Source organism: Nansenia antarctica (genome assembly GCF_963989245.1).
Source record: "Nansenia antarctica genome assembly, chromosome: 15".
Taxonomy (NCBI): Eukaryota; Metazoa; Chordata; class Actinopteri; order Argentiniformes; family Microstomatidae; genus Nansenia; species Nansenia antarctica.
This window is the reverse complement of record NC_137685.1, coordinates 6,895,844-6,912,915: the sequence shown is the minus strand read 5'-3', so window position 1 is coordinate 6,912,915 and position 17,072 is coordinate 6,895,844. Positions and strand designations below refer to the sequence as shown.

Genomic DNA, 17,072 nt, shown 5'->3' with positions numbered 1-17,072 from the left:
TCTGTCTGTCACCTGTCTGTCTGTCTGTCTGTCCACACCAGACCTCTCTATAGCCCTGTCTGTCTGTCTGTCTGTCTGTCTGTCTACACCAGACCTCTCTATAGCCCTGTCTGTCTGTCTGTCTGTCTGTCTGTCTGTCTGTCTGTCAACACCATACCTCTCTATAGCCCTGTCTGTCTGTCTGTCTGTCTGTCCACAACAGGCCTCTATATCTCTACTCTAGAGAACACATGAGCTGCGTTCGTAAATTTGCTCTGAGAGCACCGGACCGCACACTGAGTTCAACGCCATAAAGGGACCAAGTAATTTGAATGGACAAGAGGCATTCCATGAGTGCTGATCAGATTTCCAGAGCAGATTTACAAACGCAACCTAGATACTATCATAGATGACATCATACATGACATCATACATGACATCATACATCATCATATGTAACAGTAGTGTTCTCTCCAAACAATGGAAGGGTTTCTGTGCCACGCTGTGAGCTTGGCAGCACCACTATGTAAACATTACAAAGCAAATGAAACTATATATTTAATGAAAGTGAAAGTGATACGATGTTCCTCAATGAATTCAGTGTTTTATTGGTACTTTGGGCAAATTCTATGTTAATGCAATCCAGCCCCACGCTGTACAAACATCCTGGGGAGAACATAAATGACCTCATTATCATTATACATGAATGACATCATTATCATATATGGCATCATACATGACATCATCATCATAATAATATTAACCTTTATTTGTGTAGGACTTTTATCATTATAGTGCTTTAATCATTATATAATCATTTTATATTTAATCATTTAGTCATTTAATTAATAGGCAATATTAAAAAGATGGGGTTTTAGTCTTGACTTGAAAATATATGCTGAGGTTGCATCCCTAATGTAAACTGGCAGTGCATTCCATAATTTGGGTGCATAAAATGAGAAATGAGAAATCTCTTCTTTTTGGTAAACATAGAAAGCCACCGTCAGAAGACCTGAGAGCTCTATTGGGCTGACATGCTAGCAAAAGGTCTTTCAGATATTCTGGTGCTGTGCCAGTGAGAGCTTTATAAGCAGAAGGATCTTGAAATCTATTCTGAACATAACAGGTAGCCAGTGTAGAGTCTCTAAAATAAAATAAAATGTGTGTGTGTGTGTGTGTGAAATCAAATCAAATCAAGTTTGTTTATCATAATGCACAGGTTATAGCCGTATATAACAAAGAGTACAATAACATGTTTTAAGGAGCTCCCTCTCAACAGGATGGGAGTAAAAGGTGGTAAACAACCCAGTCCAGCTCGAGTCAGTGTTGACATGAAGGTTGTGTAGTGTTGATCTTATTTATGTTTCAATGATGATCTCCAGCCACCCCCCCCCCTCCTCCTCCCCTCCTCCCTTCCTCCCCTTCTCTCCACTCACTCCAAATAAATCCCTAAAAATCTGGACGAGAAACAGACACTCTAGGGGAGTGGGGGGGGGGCTGCAAAACAGGATGCCCTTGAGAACAGGACACCCCACCCAGCCTGCCTGAGTAAACAGCCCTGTCAGCCAGCCTGCAGAGAGGCAGGGAGGCAGGGAGACAGGGAGGCAGGGAGGCAGGGAGGCAGGGAGTCAGATGGGGGGTTAGGGAGGCAGGGAGGCAGGGAGACAGGGAGACAGGGAGGCAGGGAGGCAGGGAGGCAAGGAGACAGGGAGGCAGGGAGGCAGGGAGGCAGGGAGACAGGGAGGCAGGGAGGCAGGGAGGGAGGCAGAGAGGCAGGGAGGCAGGGAGGCAGAGAGGCAGGGAGGCAGGGAGGCAGGGAGGCAGGGGGCCAGGGGGACAGGGAGACAGGGAGGCAGGGAGACAGGGAGGCAGGGAGACAGGGAGGCAGGGAGACAGGGAGACAGGGGGGCAGGGAGGCAGGGAGGCAGGGAGACAGGGAGACAGGGAGGCAGGGAGGCAGGGAGGCAGGGAGGTAGGGAGGAAGGGGGGCAGGGAGACAAGGAGGAAGGGGGGCAGGGAGGCAGGGAGACAGGGAGGAAGGGGGGCAGGGAGACAAGGAGGAAGGGGGGCATGGAGGCAGGGAGGCAGGGAGGCAGGGAGACAGGGAGGCAGGGAGGCAGGGAGGCAGAGAGACAGGGAGGCAGGGAGGCAGGGAGGCAGGGAGACAGGGAGGCAGAGAGGCAGGGAGGCAGGGAGGCAGGGAGGCAGGGGGCCAGGGAGGCAGGGAGGCAGGGGGCCAGGGAGGCAGGGAGGCAGGGGGACAGGGAGGCAGGGAGGCAGGGAGGCAGGGGGGCAGGGAGGCAGGGAGGCAGGGAGACAGGGAGACAGAGAGGCAGGGAGGCAGGGAGGCAGGGGGGCAGGGAGGCAGGGAGGCAGGGAGGCAGGGAGACAGGGAGACAGGGAGGCAGGGAGACAGGGAGGCAGGGAGACAGGGGGCCAGGGAGGCAGGGAGGCAGGGAGGCAGAGAGGCAGGGAGACCAAGAGGCAGGGAGGCAGGGAGGCAGGGAGACAGGGGGCCAGGGAGGCAGGGAGGCAGGGAGGTAGGGAGGCAGGGAGACAGAGAGGCAGGGAGACAGGGAGGCAGGGAGGCAGGGAGGCAGGGAGACTGGGAGGCAGGGAGGCAGGGAGGCAGGGAGGCAGGGAGGCAGGGAGGCAGGGAGACAGAGAGGCAGGGAGGCAGGGAGGCAGGGAGGCAGGGAGGCAGGGAGACAGAGAGGCAGGGAGACAGGGAGGCAGGGGGACAGGGAGGCAGGGAGACAGGGAGGCAGGGAGACAGGGAGGCAGGGGGACAGGGAGGCAGGGAGGCAGGGAGACAGAGAGGCAGGGAGGGAGGCAGGGAGGGAGGCAGGGAGGCAGGCAGGGGGCCAGGGAGACAGGGAGGCAGGGAGGCAGGGGGGCAGGGAGACATAGAGGCAGGGAGGCAGGGGGGCAGGGAGACATAGAGGCAGGGAGGCAGGGAGGCAGGTAGGCAGGGAAGCTGGGAGGTAGGGATGCAGAGAGGCAGGGAGGCAGAGAGGCAGGGAGGCAGGGAGGCAGGGAGGCAGGGAGGCAGGGGGCCAGGGGGGCAGGGAGACAGGGAGACAGATGGTGAGCTTAAATGTTTTTATGATGTAATATTTGATGTAATGTTTTCTTGAGTGAAAAGTGTGATGTTTTTATTTCCTGATGTTCTGTTTTATGTCCTGTAGTTCTGTTTTAAATTGTTTATAACATCTGAGGCCGTATTTCCCCTGTGGATTTACCTGCCCAGTGCCCAGGGACTGCTGATGTAATTTAGCTACCCAGCTAATTCAGGGAGAGTCAATGACTGCCCATTGTCCCTTTTAAAAAAACAAATAAATAAATAATTAGTCATAATTTGCACCAAAAACTATTGTCCTGAGCATGATTCGAACTAGGATAGCAATGTTCAGTTTGCAAGTTGGTATCTACAGTCTCCACTGTCTACAGTCTCCACCCTTAACTCAATGTCTACAGTCTCCACCTTTAACACAACACCGGCGCCCCCCTCCCCTCTCTGGAAGAGCTGTACAACACACGCTGTCTCAGGAAGGCCTCCAAGATCTCCAGAGACCCAACCCACCCTGGGTACGAACACTTTGCCCGGCTGCCCTCGAAAAGGCGGTACAGGACCATGGCCGCAAGGACAAACAGACTGAAGTACAGCTTCTACCCCAGGGCCATCCAGGCCCTGAACACAGCAAAGACCTAGGTTCTGGGCCCTGGACAGTCTGGACGGATTGATGGCAGCTGCTGGACTGAAAACATCAGGTGTAGTGCTGAGGCACAAATATGTACATTTCAAGCCTGCAAACTGCGACACTTTAAATGAATGTGCAATAACACTATGTGCAATATGACAACCCTAGTCGTCTATCTGTACAGTATAGTATAGTGGATAGTGTACATAGCCTTTATTTATGTAAACCAGCTCCTTCCCTTCTTGTGTTTTTTTTTAGTTTTTTTTTCTTTCCTAGCACCAGGGGAGCCACCCCTCCTAAATTTCGTTGTTTGGTACCTGTACTATAGCAATGACAATAAAGACCATTCATTCATTCATTCATACAGTCTCCACCCTTAACTCAATGTCTACAGTCTCCACCCTTAACACAATGTCTACAGTCTCCACCCTTAACACAATGTCTACAGTCTCCACCCACAGTTCAGATGTCTACAGGGGTGGATAGGGGGAGACAGTAGGGTAGATGGAGGAGACAGGGGGTAGAGGAGGAGGAGACAGGGGGAGAACAATGGGAAGACAGGGGGGTAAAGAGGGAGACAGAGGGGGGTAAAGGGGGAGACAGGGGCGAAGAACAGGGGGAGGACAGGGGGTCTAGAGGGGTACGGTTGAGAGCGTGGGCTGGTCCCTGGGACCCAGGCTGAGTGGACGGGGAGTGACAGCAGAGGCCCAATTAGCCTGGTGAGCTGCCACCGGCCCAGCGCAGCGTGGGGGGGGGCGGGAGGGAAGGAGGGGGAGGGGGGGAGACGAAGGGAGGGAGGGAGGGAGGGAGCTCTGGGCCTGGAGGCATTCTGTCCTGACAACACGGCTACGAAGCTAGCTACGCCTCGCCTGTCCCTGATGGCCCCCCCCCCCGCCGCCCCCACCGCCATCCTCTCCTCTCTCCCTTCTCTCTCTTCTCCTGCCTCAATTCATTTCCTTCCTCTATAATTCACTCATTACAGCACCCCTCCCCCCACTCCTCTCTCTCTCTCTCTCTCTCCCTCTCGCTCTCTCTTTCTATATATATATATATTTCTGACCCAACGCTCCAATTGAAAGGCTCCTCGTGTGTTAATCGTCGTCTGTCCGTCCTCTCTCTCTCCCAAAACTTCAGAACCTGGGAACTTCAGAACCTAAGAACTTTAGAACCCTCAGAACCTGAAAACTTCAGAACCTGAGAACCTCAGAACCTGAGAACCTCAGAACCTGAAAACATCAGAACCTGAAAACTTCAGAACCTCAAAACATCAGAACCTGAGAACTTCAGAACCTCAGAACTTTAGAACCTCAGAACCTGAAAACATCAGAACTTGAGAACCTCAGAACCTCAGAACAAAAGCGGTCTTACCTCGTCCCACTCAGAGGCGAAGGAAGGGGAGCGCTCCATTCCCTGGTTCTGGTTCTGGTCCTGGTTCTGGGCGGCGGAGCAGCAGTAGTTCACAGACCCGCGGCGGCCCCCCGGCGGCCCGTCCTCCTCCCCCAGGGGCGAGACCCCCATCAGGTCAGAGTCGGACTTGGAGAGGCTGCGAGTCAGCTTCAGCTCCCCGGGAGGCCTCAGCCTCACGGTGGGCACAGCCCCAGGCGAGACCCTGGCTTCGGCCTTGCAGTGGTGGAGCACCGAGGTGGAGACGGGGTCAGTGTCAGGGAAGCGGGCGGTCATGGTTGGTGGAGCTGCCTGGAGGTCCGGGCCTGGAGGTCAGAGGTCAGACCTATAGGTCAGAGGTCAGACCTGGAGGTCAACCATGGAGATCAACCGTGGAGGTCTGGTCTGGACGACACAGCAGGATCGAGGCGTCTGGGCAGGGCAGAGCTGGTTGTTTCTGGGTAAAAAACAGAGGAGCCAGGCTGAGTGTGTGATGTGATGTGAGGGAAACGCAGCCAGGCAGGACATCTCTCTGTAACGATACTGAGAGGAAAAGCAGCTACGCATTAAACTCCTAACTAACGTCCATGTACTCCTGTTTAGAGACCGTCAGGCCCCGCCCCCCACATCCTGCCCTCCCTTGGTCACTGACTCAAACGGTCATTGTTTTTTCCGCCTTCCTTCCTTTCCCTGAAATCTCTCTCTCGCTTTCTCTCTTTCTCTCTTTCTCTCTTTGTCTCTCTCTTCCTAACCTCCTCTTCAGGCTTCCCCTCTTCATCAGCTCAGGTTTCATAACACCGTGTTCTCTAAAGGCCAGGGGACGGGAGGAGGAGATCACACTCACACACACACACACACACACAGACACACACACACACACACACACACACACATACACACACACATACACACACACACACACACACACACACATACAAACATACACACACACACACATGCACGCAGACAGACACATACAGACACATACAGACATACAGACACATACACACACACACACACACACACGCACGCATACAGACACACATACACACACAAACATACACGTACAGACACACACACACACACACACAAAATGCAGACACAGATCCTATACACACATACAGACATACTTACACGTTATGCATATGAGACACATACAGACATACAACCACATACAGACATACAGACATACAGACATACTTACACTTTGACATTTTTAAAAAGCAACACTCCATGTCTCCCACGTCCTCTCCAGTCCTTACCCTCTTCTCCTCCTTGTCTTCCTCTCCTCTCCTCCCGTCCTCTGTCTCTCCTCCCCGGGCCGTCCCGTCCTGAGATGAGGCAGCGTCGCGTCCGTTCCGGTCCTGGCCGGCCCTATGACTGAGCACTACCACCACGGCCTCGGCCTCAGCACAGCTCAGCTCAGTTCAGTTCAGCTCAGCTCATCGCTGCCCCGCTGTGAGGCTGTGAGGATGAGAGGATGTGAGGATGTGAGGATGTGAGGATGGAAGGCCTGGCGTTATTCAGACTGACAGCCAGGGTAATCAGGTTACAGATGCATGCAGTGTCTGCTTTGCCTCTAGGGTCGGGGGGGCGGGGGGGGGGGTTCACTAGGGCTGGCTTGGGCTACAACTCTGTCATTCTGGTCTAACTGTTTCATTAGTGTCTACTGAGCCAAAGTCCCTGCAGAGAGACAGAGGGACAGAGAGACAGAGGGGCAGAGGGACAGAGGGACAGAGGGACAGAGAGACAGAGAGACAGAGGGACAGAGAGACAGAAGGGCAGAGGGACAGAGGGACAGAGGGACAGAGAGACAGAGGGACAGAGACACAGAGAGACAGAGGGACAGAGACAGAGGGACAGAGAGACAGAGGGACAGAGGGACAGAGAGACAGAGACAGAGGGACAGAGAGACAGAGAGACAGAGGGACAGAGGGACAGAGAGACAGAGACAGAGGGACAGAGAGACAGAGAGACAGAGGGACAGAGACAGAGGGACAGAGAGACAGAGAGACAGAGGGACAGAGACAGAGAGACAGAGAGACAGAGAGACAGAGAGACAGAGGGACAGAGAGACAGAGGGACAGAGACACAGAGACAGAGGGACAGAGGGACAGAGACAGAGAGACAGAGGAACAGAGAGACAGAGGGACAGAGAGACAGAGGGACAGAGGGACAGAGACAGAGAGACAGAGGGACAGAGGGACAGAGAGACAGAGGGACAGAGGGACAGAGGGACAGAGAGACAGAGGGACAGAGAGACAGAGGGACAGAGAGACAGAGGGACAGAGGGACAGAGACAGAGAGACAGAGGGACAGAGAGACAGAGAGACAGAGACACAGAGAGACAGAGAGACAAAGGGACAGAGAGACAGAGGGACAGAGGGACAGAGAGATAAAGGGACAGAGGGACAGAGGGACAGAGAGACAGAGGGACAGAGAGACAGAGGGACAGAGACAGAGGGACAGAGGGACAGAGAGACAGAGGGACAGAGGGACAGAGACAGAGGGACAGAGGGACAGAGAGACAGAGAGACAGAGGGACAGAGACAGAGGGACAGAGGGACAGAGAGACAGAGGGACAGAGGGACAGAGACAGAGGGACAGAGGGACAGAGAGACAGAGACCAAATGTGTCTCAACGAATAAATTATGATCTGTTTCCTCTATGACTCATTCTCTATCCTCTATGTGAGGAAGTGAAAGAAGTGAACTCTGGGGCGTTGAAGAGGTTAAAATAGAGGATGAGGAAAGTGAAGGGTGGATGACCTGAGAGGAATGTCGAACAAATCACACACACTCTCTCACACCCTGGGACATCACACACACTCTCACACACACTGGGACATCACACACACTCTCACACACACACACACTGGGCCATCTATTCACACAGACTTCATTATGACACAGGGGAAATGGGATTGGGCCTAAGAACAGCAGCCACCGGCAATCACAGTGCTGGAGGAAGGAAGAACGTTTTTAGGGTTTTCTTTTTTATGTGTGTTCAGAGGTCAGTCTAACATGAGGACCATGAGACCAGGAGATGAGGAGAACCAGGAGGACCAGGAGACCAGGAGGACCATGAGATCAGGAGACCAGGAGAACCAGGAGGACCAGGAGACCAGGAGGACCATGAGGACCAGGAGACCAGGAGACCAGGAGGACCAGGAGACCAGGAGGACCAGGAGACCAGGAGACCAGGAGACCAGGAGACCAAGAGGACCAGGAGGACCAGGAGACCAGGAGACCAGGAGACCAGGAGACCAGGAGACCAAGAGGACCAGGAGGACCAGGAGACCAGGAGACCAGGAGACCAGGAGACCAAGAGGACCAGGAGGACCAGGAGACCAGGAGGACCAGGAGACCAGGAGACCAGGAGACCAGGAGACCAGGAGACCAGGAGACCAGGAGATGAGGAGGACCAGGAGGACCAGGAGACCATGAGACAAGGAGAGGAGGAGAGGAGGAGAACCAGGAGGACCAGGAGAGGAGGAGAACCAGGAGGACCAGGAGGACCATGAGACCATGAGATGAGGAGGACCAGGAGACCAAGAGGACCAGGAGACCAGGAGACCAGGAGATGAGGAGAACCAGGAGGACCAGGAGGACCAGGAGATGAGGAGAACCAGGAGGACCAGGAGACCAGGAGACCAGGAGACCAGGAGGACCATGAGACCAGGAGGACCAGGAGACCAGGAGACCAGGAGACCAGAAGATGAGGAGAACCAGGAGGACCAGGAGGACCAGGAGATGAGGAGAACCAGGAGGACCAGTAGAGGAGGAGAACCAGGAGGACCAGGAGATGAGGAGAACCAGGAGGACCAGGAGGACCTGGAGATGAGGAGAACCAGGAGGACCAGGAGACCAGGAGGACCAGGAGACCAGGAGATGAGGAGAACCAGTCAGGACCAGGAGGACCAGGAGACGAGGAGAACCAGGAGGACCATGAGACCATGAGACCAGGAGACCAGGAGACCAGGAAGACCAGGAGGACCAGGAGATGAGGAGAACCAGGAGGACCAGGAGACCAGGAGGACCAGGAGACCAGGAGGACCAGGAGATGAGGAGAACCAGGAGGACCAGGAGGACCAGGAGATGAGGAGAACCAGGAGGACCATGAGACCAGGAGACCAGGAGACCAGGAGATCATGAGACCAGGAGACCAGGAGACCAGGAGACCAGGAGGACCATGAGGACCAGGAGACCAGGAGATTAGGAGGACCAGGAGACCAGGAGACCAGGAGACCAGGAGATGAGGAGGACCAGGAGACCAGGAGACCAGGAGACCAGGAGACCAGGAGACCAGGAGACCAGGAGACCAGGAGACCAGGAGACCAGGAGGATCATGCATTCAGATTCAGATTCAGATAACGTGTATTGCCATTATGCATGCACATATAGGAATTTGCTTTGGCATTACAGTAAGTGCGTTTATACTTTTTTTCACGTGTATACAAAAACAAATGCAAAAAACAGGAAAACACAGGACAGACAACAGTGCATTGGATAGTGCAACATATATAAAGTGCAGTGCAGAGTTTTTACAGTGAGTCCAGTGCATATTCAGTCCTAGGCAGACTTGTGGGCGGGGGGAGGGGGAAGCCAGAGTCATTTATCAGCCTGGCAGCTGAGGGGAAGAAACTGAGCCTGTGGCCTTTACAGTTTTAGGCAGCCGCATCCTTCTTCCAGAGGGAAGCAGGGTGAGGCCGTGGCCGGGGTGGGAGGGGTCGGCCATAATCTTCTCAGAGCCCTCCTCAGAGCCCTGGTGTCGTGGAGGGAGTTGAGGGAGGGCAAGGGACAGCCGATCACCCTCTCCGCTGAACGTATCACCCGCTGCAACTTGGCCTTGTCCTTGGCCGTTGCAGCAGGGAACCAGGTGATGATGGAGTGGGTGAGGATGGACTCAATGATGGCCGTGTAGAACTGGACCATCATGGACCTCGGCAGCCTGAATTTCCTCAGCTGCCGGAGGAAGAACATCCTCTTCTGGGCCTTCTTAGTGAGGGCCTCGGTGTTCCGCTCCCACTTTAGGTCCCGAGAGATGGTCATGCCTAGAAAGTGGCATGACTCCACGGAGGCCACCGGGGTACCTCCCAGCGTGATGGGAGGGGGCATGGTGTATGTATGTGAACATGAGGAACAGTGTGTTTTATTGAAGCCTCACAGAGCAGCATAGGTCTCATCATCACGCCTCGCTGGAGGACGCTCCAAGACACGGGCTCTCAGCTGGCGAACGCGCTGGCGTCCTCGCTGATCTACGGCACGCTACGCTGCTCACACGGCCCCGCTCTCACGGTGGTTCGCTTCGCCACACGGGTCGACAGGCAGGGCAACTAGTGATGACATCACGTCCTCTGAGAGGGTATGGAAGCAGGATCAGTCAGTCTGACAGACACGCTCAGGGAGGCTCTGAAGAGGACATGCAGAATAATGCGGAATAATATTAAAGTAACAGATGTCAACAAGACAGTCGTCCTCTGAAACCGATGACATGCTTGGGAGGACCAGCAGACAATGTTATGAATAGCTAATGTGTTCGTGTTAGCTAGGGTTAGGGTTAGGGTTAAGGTCAGGGCTGGGGATTAGGGTTAAGGTCAGGGCTGGGGGTTAGGGTTAAGGTCAGGGCTGGGGGTTAGGGTTAGGGTTAGGGTCAACCACACTATCAACCACACTGTCAATCCTACTATCAACCACACTATCAACCACACTGTTAACCACACTGTTAACCACACATAGGGCTTTCACACAGTCAAGGAACCATTCCGGTTCGCGTTTTCGAACCTCAGAACCTTGGTGCTGTCTGGCGAATCAGCCCGCGTTCATACCAGTGTAACCGGAACCATCAGAGTCATCAACGTTGGGTGAAGGGGCGGGATAAACAAAAATGTCACAACAAGCTACTTAACTGGAAATAAGGATAATATCTTCCATTACAGTATCTGAAATAAACAACATTTTCTATGAAGAAAAAAAAACACGTTCTCTTACTAACCAGCTGCTCCGTTACTGGAATAGAAATGACCTACAAAGTTCACGTTCGCACGTGTGCATGTGCATGTGTGTGTGTTTGCTGAGCATGTGAGGAAGATAGAGAGAATGATGATGAGAATTTTTTTAATCGCTATTGATTAGATTTTGATTAGATTACATTTCATCTCCTTCCTTCTTGCTAGTCTTCACAGCCTAGATGACACACCCACGGATGATGTCATAGACACACCCACTGACAACGTCACAGTTCTATTTTGGTTCGTGCTGAGAACCACTATTTTCTGGTTCCAGCTATTTTCTGGACCAACTTTTCAGTCTCCGAACCAATTTATTTTCGGTCTGAATGCCTTGGCCGGTTCCAGACTTGGTTCGCGAACGGGAACCGGAACGTTTCCTTGGAAAAGGAAACCGTGCCACTGGCAAAGAACCGTGCCGGTTCGCGTTCGCGAACCAAGTCTGGAACCGGCCGGCGCGTTCAGACCGAAGCTCAATTGGTTCGGAACCTGAAAAGTTGGTTCGCAGCGGGCACCAAAAAATAGTGGTTCTCAAGCGCGAACCAAAACGTAGAACAGTCACGTCGTCAGTGGGTGTGTCATATTCTAGGCTGCAGAGACCAGCAAGAAGGAAGTAGACAAAATGTAATCTAATCTAAATCTAATCATTAGTGATCAAAAACAATATCAAAAGTGTCATTATTCTCTCTATCTTCCTCACATGCTCAGCAAACACACACACGCACACGCGCGCGGACATGCGCGAACGCGAATTTCGTAAGCCATTTCTATTCCAGTAATGGAGCAGCTGATTAGTAAAAGAACGCATATAGAAAGTGTCTTTTGTTTTGTTTCACAGAAAATTGTGTTTATTTCAGATACTGTAGTGGAAGATATTATCCTCTTTTCCAGTGAAGTAGCTGCCATCTAGTTGTGAAATGTTTGTTTATCCCGCCCCTTCATCACCCAGCATTGATGACGTGGATGGTTCAGGTTACACTGGTATGAACGCGGGCTCGTTCGCCAGACAGCACTAACGTTCGGAGGTTTCGGAACGCGAACGCGAACCGGCACGGTTCTTTGCCGGTGTGAAAGCCCTACAGTGACCACACTATCAACCCAGAGAGATGTTCTGCTGAGATAATAACCCAGAGAGATGTTCTGATGAGATACGAACCCAGAGAGATGTTCTGATGAGATAAGAACCCAGAGAGATGTTCTGCTGAGATAAGAACCCAGAGAGATGTTCTGGTGAGATCAGAACCCAGAGAGATGTTCTGATGAGATAAGAACCCAGAGAGATGTTCTGATGAGATAAGAACCCAGAGAGATGTTCTGATGAGATCAGAACCCAGAGAGATGTTCTGCTGAGATAAGAACCCAGAGAGATGTTCTGCTGAGATAAGGACCGTGATGAAAGATTCAGACACTCAGTGATGAAGTGATGTTCTATGAAAAATTGATTGAGATAAGTTGTTCTGAAATGACACAGACGCTTTAAAGTAAAACATGTACAAAGCACTTCTAAAAGAGCCTGTTATGTAACCGTACCTCACCATCCAGCTGCTCCTAAGCCCCGCCCCCTTACCCAGCACGACCACTCACAGCCCAGCTACTCCTCAGCCCCGCCCCCTCACCCAGCACGACCACTCACAGCCCAGCTACTCCCCAGCCCCGCCCCCTCACCCAGCACGACCACTCACAGCCCAGCTACTCCCCAGCCCCGCCCCCTCACCCAGCACGACCACTCACAGCCCAGCTACTCCCCAGCCCCGCCTCCTCACCCAGCCTGACCACTCACAGCCCAGCTACTCCTCAGCCCCGCCCCCTCTCCCAGCACGACCACTCACAGCCCAGCTACTCCCCAGCCCTGCCTTTCTGATGCATGTCTTGTTTTCAAAGTTTTTCATGGACTGGCCCCACCTTCACTGTTATTAGATGGTTCCCTGATGATGGGCGGTGGCCAAGATTGGTTGCTCGTGGTATCCAAAGTAATTAATTAGAGATTGCTCATGGTAGACAATTAAGATACAAGTTTATTCACAGCGCTGGGTGTGCTCAGTCGCAGGCAGACAGAACACACACAGAATGACATTTTACAGTGACTCTTATAGAGGCAATAGTTGATGAACAAGCAAAGATACAAATCATTCTACAAGACAGGGCTCCATTGAGTCTAGATAGAGTTGTTGACTAGAAGCCCCCATCCCCAAAGGGAGCTGGTCGTCATGACAACCCAGTTACCCGAGTCTGGTCAGTCCTAAATATACTGACCTCTTGACCCAGTCTCTACACTGGCCCCCAGTCAAGTTACATGCTGAGACCATGAGACTAGAGGTTGGCTAAGTTGTCAACTTAGATATTACAGCTTGATTATAATTACTGATGAGTTTGTACATAGTGTCAAGAGTTTACCAGTGTACAATGAAAAACGCACCCTATCAGCTTAGTGACTTAAAGTAGCAGGCACACTAGATCTGTCTGGAGAGGTGATTGTGTTATTCCATTATAGGACAAGCTCCTTTAGCCAGTCCGCATTTTCAGTGAAAGCGGCACACTTCTGGAATGCTTTGCCATTACATATATACGCAATAGTACAACGTACAACACGTTCAAGCACAATCTTAAAGACTGGCTTATTGCTAATCAGTTGTGTGAGCACTAATTACAATGTTATTCTCAATGTTCCATGTAAATCCTGGTACTGTTTAATACTTGTTCCTTTTACTCTGCACTTGTTATTTATATGCCCTGTATTTGTTATATATATGCCCTGTATCTCTTAGATTTAGATGTAGTTCATTGTTGTGATGTATGTCTTACATGCTTTTACATGCTTTTTCTGAAAATAATATTGTATATAATGTCTAGCAGGCCTAGTTAGTTCATGAGAGCCTATTGCCATACTGCTCTGATACATTTGCTTGTATACAATGTTTCTTTTTTAATGTTTTTGGAGAACGGCTTATGACATCTGGCCACCGGGACAACAGTTGAAAAGTAGCCATTTGGCTAACACTGACTCATTTACCAACTGGTTTATTAATGTGTACTGTCCCTGGTCAACAAATAAATAAAATAAATGTAACATAACAAGTTCCCACAAGCGTTAAACCATCTCTGTATCGCGCTAATCAAGCAAGCACAACACATTCCAAACTTTCTGTGAACTACAAATTAAAAACGGGTACTTTTCAACTAATTGTTGACTTGTACTTTTGACTTCAGAACAGCTGCTGGAGCCTGAACAGACTCATCATGTAAATATTGCTCATGAATATTGAATGAGTTATTTAAAACTACATGGTGATGCAGAAGGAACAGGTGAAGGAGACGCTGTCCTCCACCCCACAGAGCTGTACCCCAACCCAACAAGACACTGTCCCCAACCCAACCTGGACAGAACCGTCCCTAACAGAGGACATAGGCGACGACATCTGTGTATTGTATTGTATTCTGCTCATTACGGTCGTCCTCTGGGTTGAAGGTGAGGCACAACTACAGATTCTAGATTGTTCTTTTGTCTTCAGTAATACATAACGTTCATCCCAAACAGCAACACCACCCCCCCCACCCCCTCTCTCTCGCTCAGGGATCCTGCTGTCATCCCATTAGCTCCCTGAATCCCTGAGAACCACATGTGTCGGTGTTCAACCCTGATAACAAGGCCTAGGCTGCACATCACTGGCCACAGACTGTCTGAGTGACCAGAGAGGGATGAAGAGCTTCGGTGTGATCCGTTTACCAGCCTGGGTTGGTGCAGCGCCTGGGGTCGGTGCGGGCTAAGCCTCCAACCGCCAGAGAAAGGGAGAGCAAACAGCCAATCGGCAGACTCCCCCAGAGGGACATGGATATTGATCCGGAGCTATGACTAAATTGAATTACAGAGCAACGATGTTTGTAGGAGGAGAAGGAAGGGGGGAGAGGGGGAGTGGAGGAAGGAGGGAGGGAGAGGGGGAGTGGAGGAGGGCGGGAGAGGGGTAGTGGAGGGAGCTTGCCAAGCCTTCGCTCCAGGCGGGCTGGTCGTCCATGTCTGGCTGACCGCCAAGTCCCTCTACTTCCTCTAATCAATACTCTACTTCCTCTAATCAATACCTCAATACTCCCCTCCAACAATACTGATCAATACTAGTCTCTCAGCTACCTGCTACTGCAGTGGTTTTCAAACTTTTTGTGCCCAAGGCGCACCAAAGGGCAAGCCAAAATCTCAAGGCACACCTGTTTTCATATCGGTGAAAAATAGCCTCTATAACACATGTTATCAGAAATAGAATCGCTTTTATTGCGTCTTACACATGTACACAAGAGTACAATTCTTTGGCTTTGGTTCCTCAACATTGACATTGCAGCATTCAGATACAGGGGGAAAAAATACAACAATAACACAGTAATAATGAGCAACACAAGTAAGCAACAACGGTAACCCCACAACGACAAGGAAGTAAAATGGCCTTTTGGTAAAGTGATAATTTCACAGTAGCCACAATGGTGCAAAAACGCTGTGCAGAGCACCATGACACAAAATGCAATACAACACAATACAGCACGGCAGTGAATCAGTCCAACGGAACATAGTAATCCAGTCGTGTGCAGCAGACACACTACTGCAATATGTTAATGTCTGCAGTGTGTGTGGGCTTGGCAGTCCCTTGCACCCGTCCAGTGTATTTCACCAGGAGCCTGACAGCAGCAAATGCAGCTGTTTGTCAGCCAGCCAGAGTTTTAGCCCCAAGGCTTCGGTACCGTTTCCCCGATAGTCCGAACAGTTTCTGATTGGGATGGCTGGGGTCCCTAATAATCCTGACGGTCTTTCTGACACACCGGTCCTTATAGGTGTCGTGGATGGAGGGAAGCTCACATCCGCTGGTCTTCTCGGCTGTCTGCACTACCCTTTGCAGCGCTTTGCGGTTTTGGGCAGGTCAGTTCCCGTACCAGGCAGTGATGCAGCCTGTCAGGATGCTCTAGGTTGTGTCTCTGAAGAAGGCCTCTAGGATCTTAGGCCCTAAGTCGAACTTTTTCAGCTGCCTGAGATGGAAGAGGCAACGTTGTGCTTTTTTCACCACCTGGTTGGTGTGTTCATCCTGTCCGTTGGTGATGTGAACCCCCAGGAACTTGATGCTGTTTACCCTCTCTACAACAGATCCGTTGATGATGATTACCACCAGCTCCTTGATCTTGTCGGCGTTGAGAGTGAGGCTATTGACCTCAGCAAGGAGGTCGACCTCACTTCTGTAGGCCGTCTCGTCACCACAGGAAGAACAACCACTCAATAATGTCTCTTCTTCACAGCATTCTCGTTCACTCCCTGTTCATATTCTATAATAATAATAATAATAATAATAATAATAATAATAATAATAATAATAATACAGTGTATGGTATTTAGATGGCACTTAGAGTAGAGTGAGTGCATACATGTTTTGTATATATGTTTCCTAGGGGAATTGAACCCCCAACTTAAGTGTTGTTAGTAGCAACTGAGCCCATACAGGGCCTGGTGAAGGGAGGGGGGTGGGGAGGGGGCAGGTCTGTCTGGAGTTAGATAGCTAGCTAAATGCTTCCTCTACATGCTCTGAGCGTTGATATTTTGCATGCGTTGAATTGCCATGACAAGAATATCAAAGAGGAGAGAGTGTGAAGGAAGCATAATAAACAGCAACATGAAGTCTGGCTGTGCTCCCTCCTGAAGGGCACTTCCTCTAATCTGCTTTCATAATATTATAATAATAATAATAATAATAATAATAATAATAATAATAATTCATTACATTTATATAGCGCTTTTCCGAGGCTCAAAGCTTCAAAGCTGACAATATGGGAGAAACGGAAAAACACAGAAAGGGGTAGGGGAGGCTGTATGCATGTCAGGGGGGGAGGGGGGGTGGCAGGGTTAGGGGAGATGGGTAGGGGTAGGGGAGGTTGTAATATCCATGAACAATTAGAAGATATTAGGATATCTTTTTTGAGTCCTGATTTTCCTCAGTAGTCATTTTCAAACATAAGCTACTAAGTCCCCTTTTTTT

The 17,072-nt window shown here is 51.1% G+C and overlaps 1 protein-coding gene across 1 annotated transcript in view; it reads right to left on the bottom strand.

The window, feature by feature from the left end:
- Positions 1-5,360, bottom strand: part of anks1ab (ankyrin repeat and sterile alpha motif domain containing 1Ab) — a gene marked incomplete at both ends in the record, with an annotated part of 44,572 nt that extends 39,212 nt beyond the window's left edge. Inside the window, one exon of the mRNA XM_080545796.1 lies at positions 5,049-5,360. Within this exon, the coding sequence (XP_080401922.1) occupies positions 5,049-5,360 (312 nt within the window). The remainder of the gene's footprint in view (positions 1-5,048) is intronic.
- Between the last annotated feature and the right edge of the window lie 11,712 nt (positions 5,361-17,072).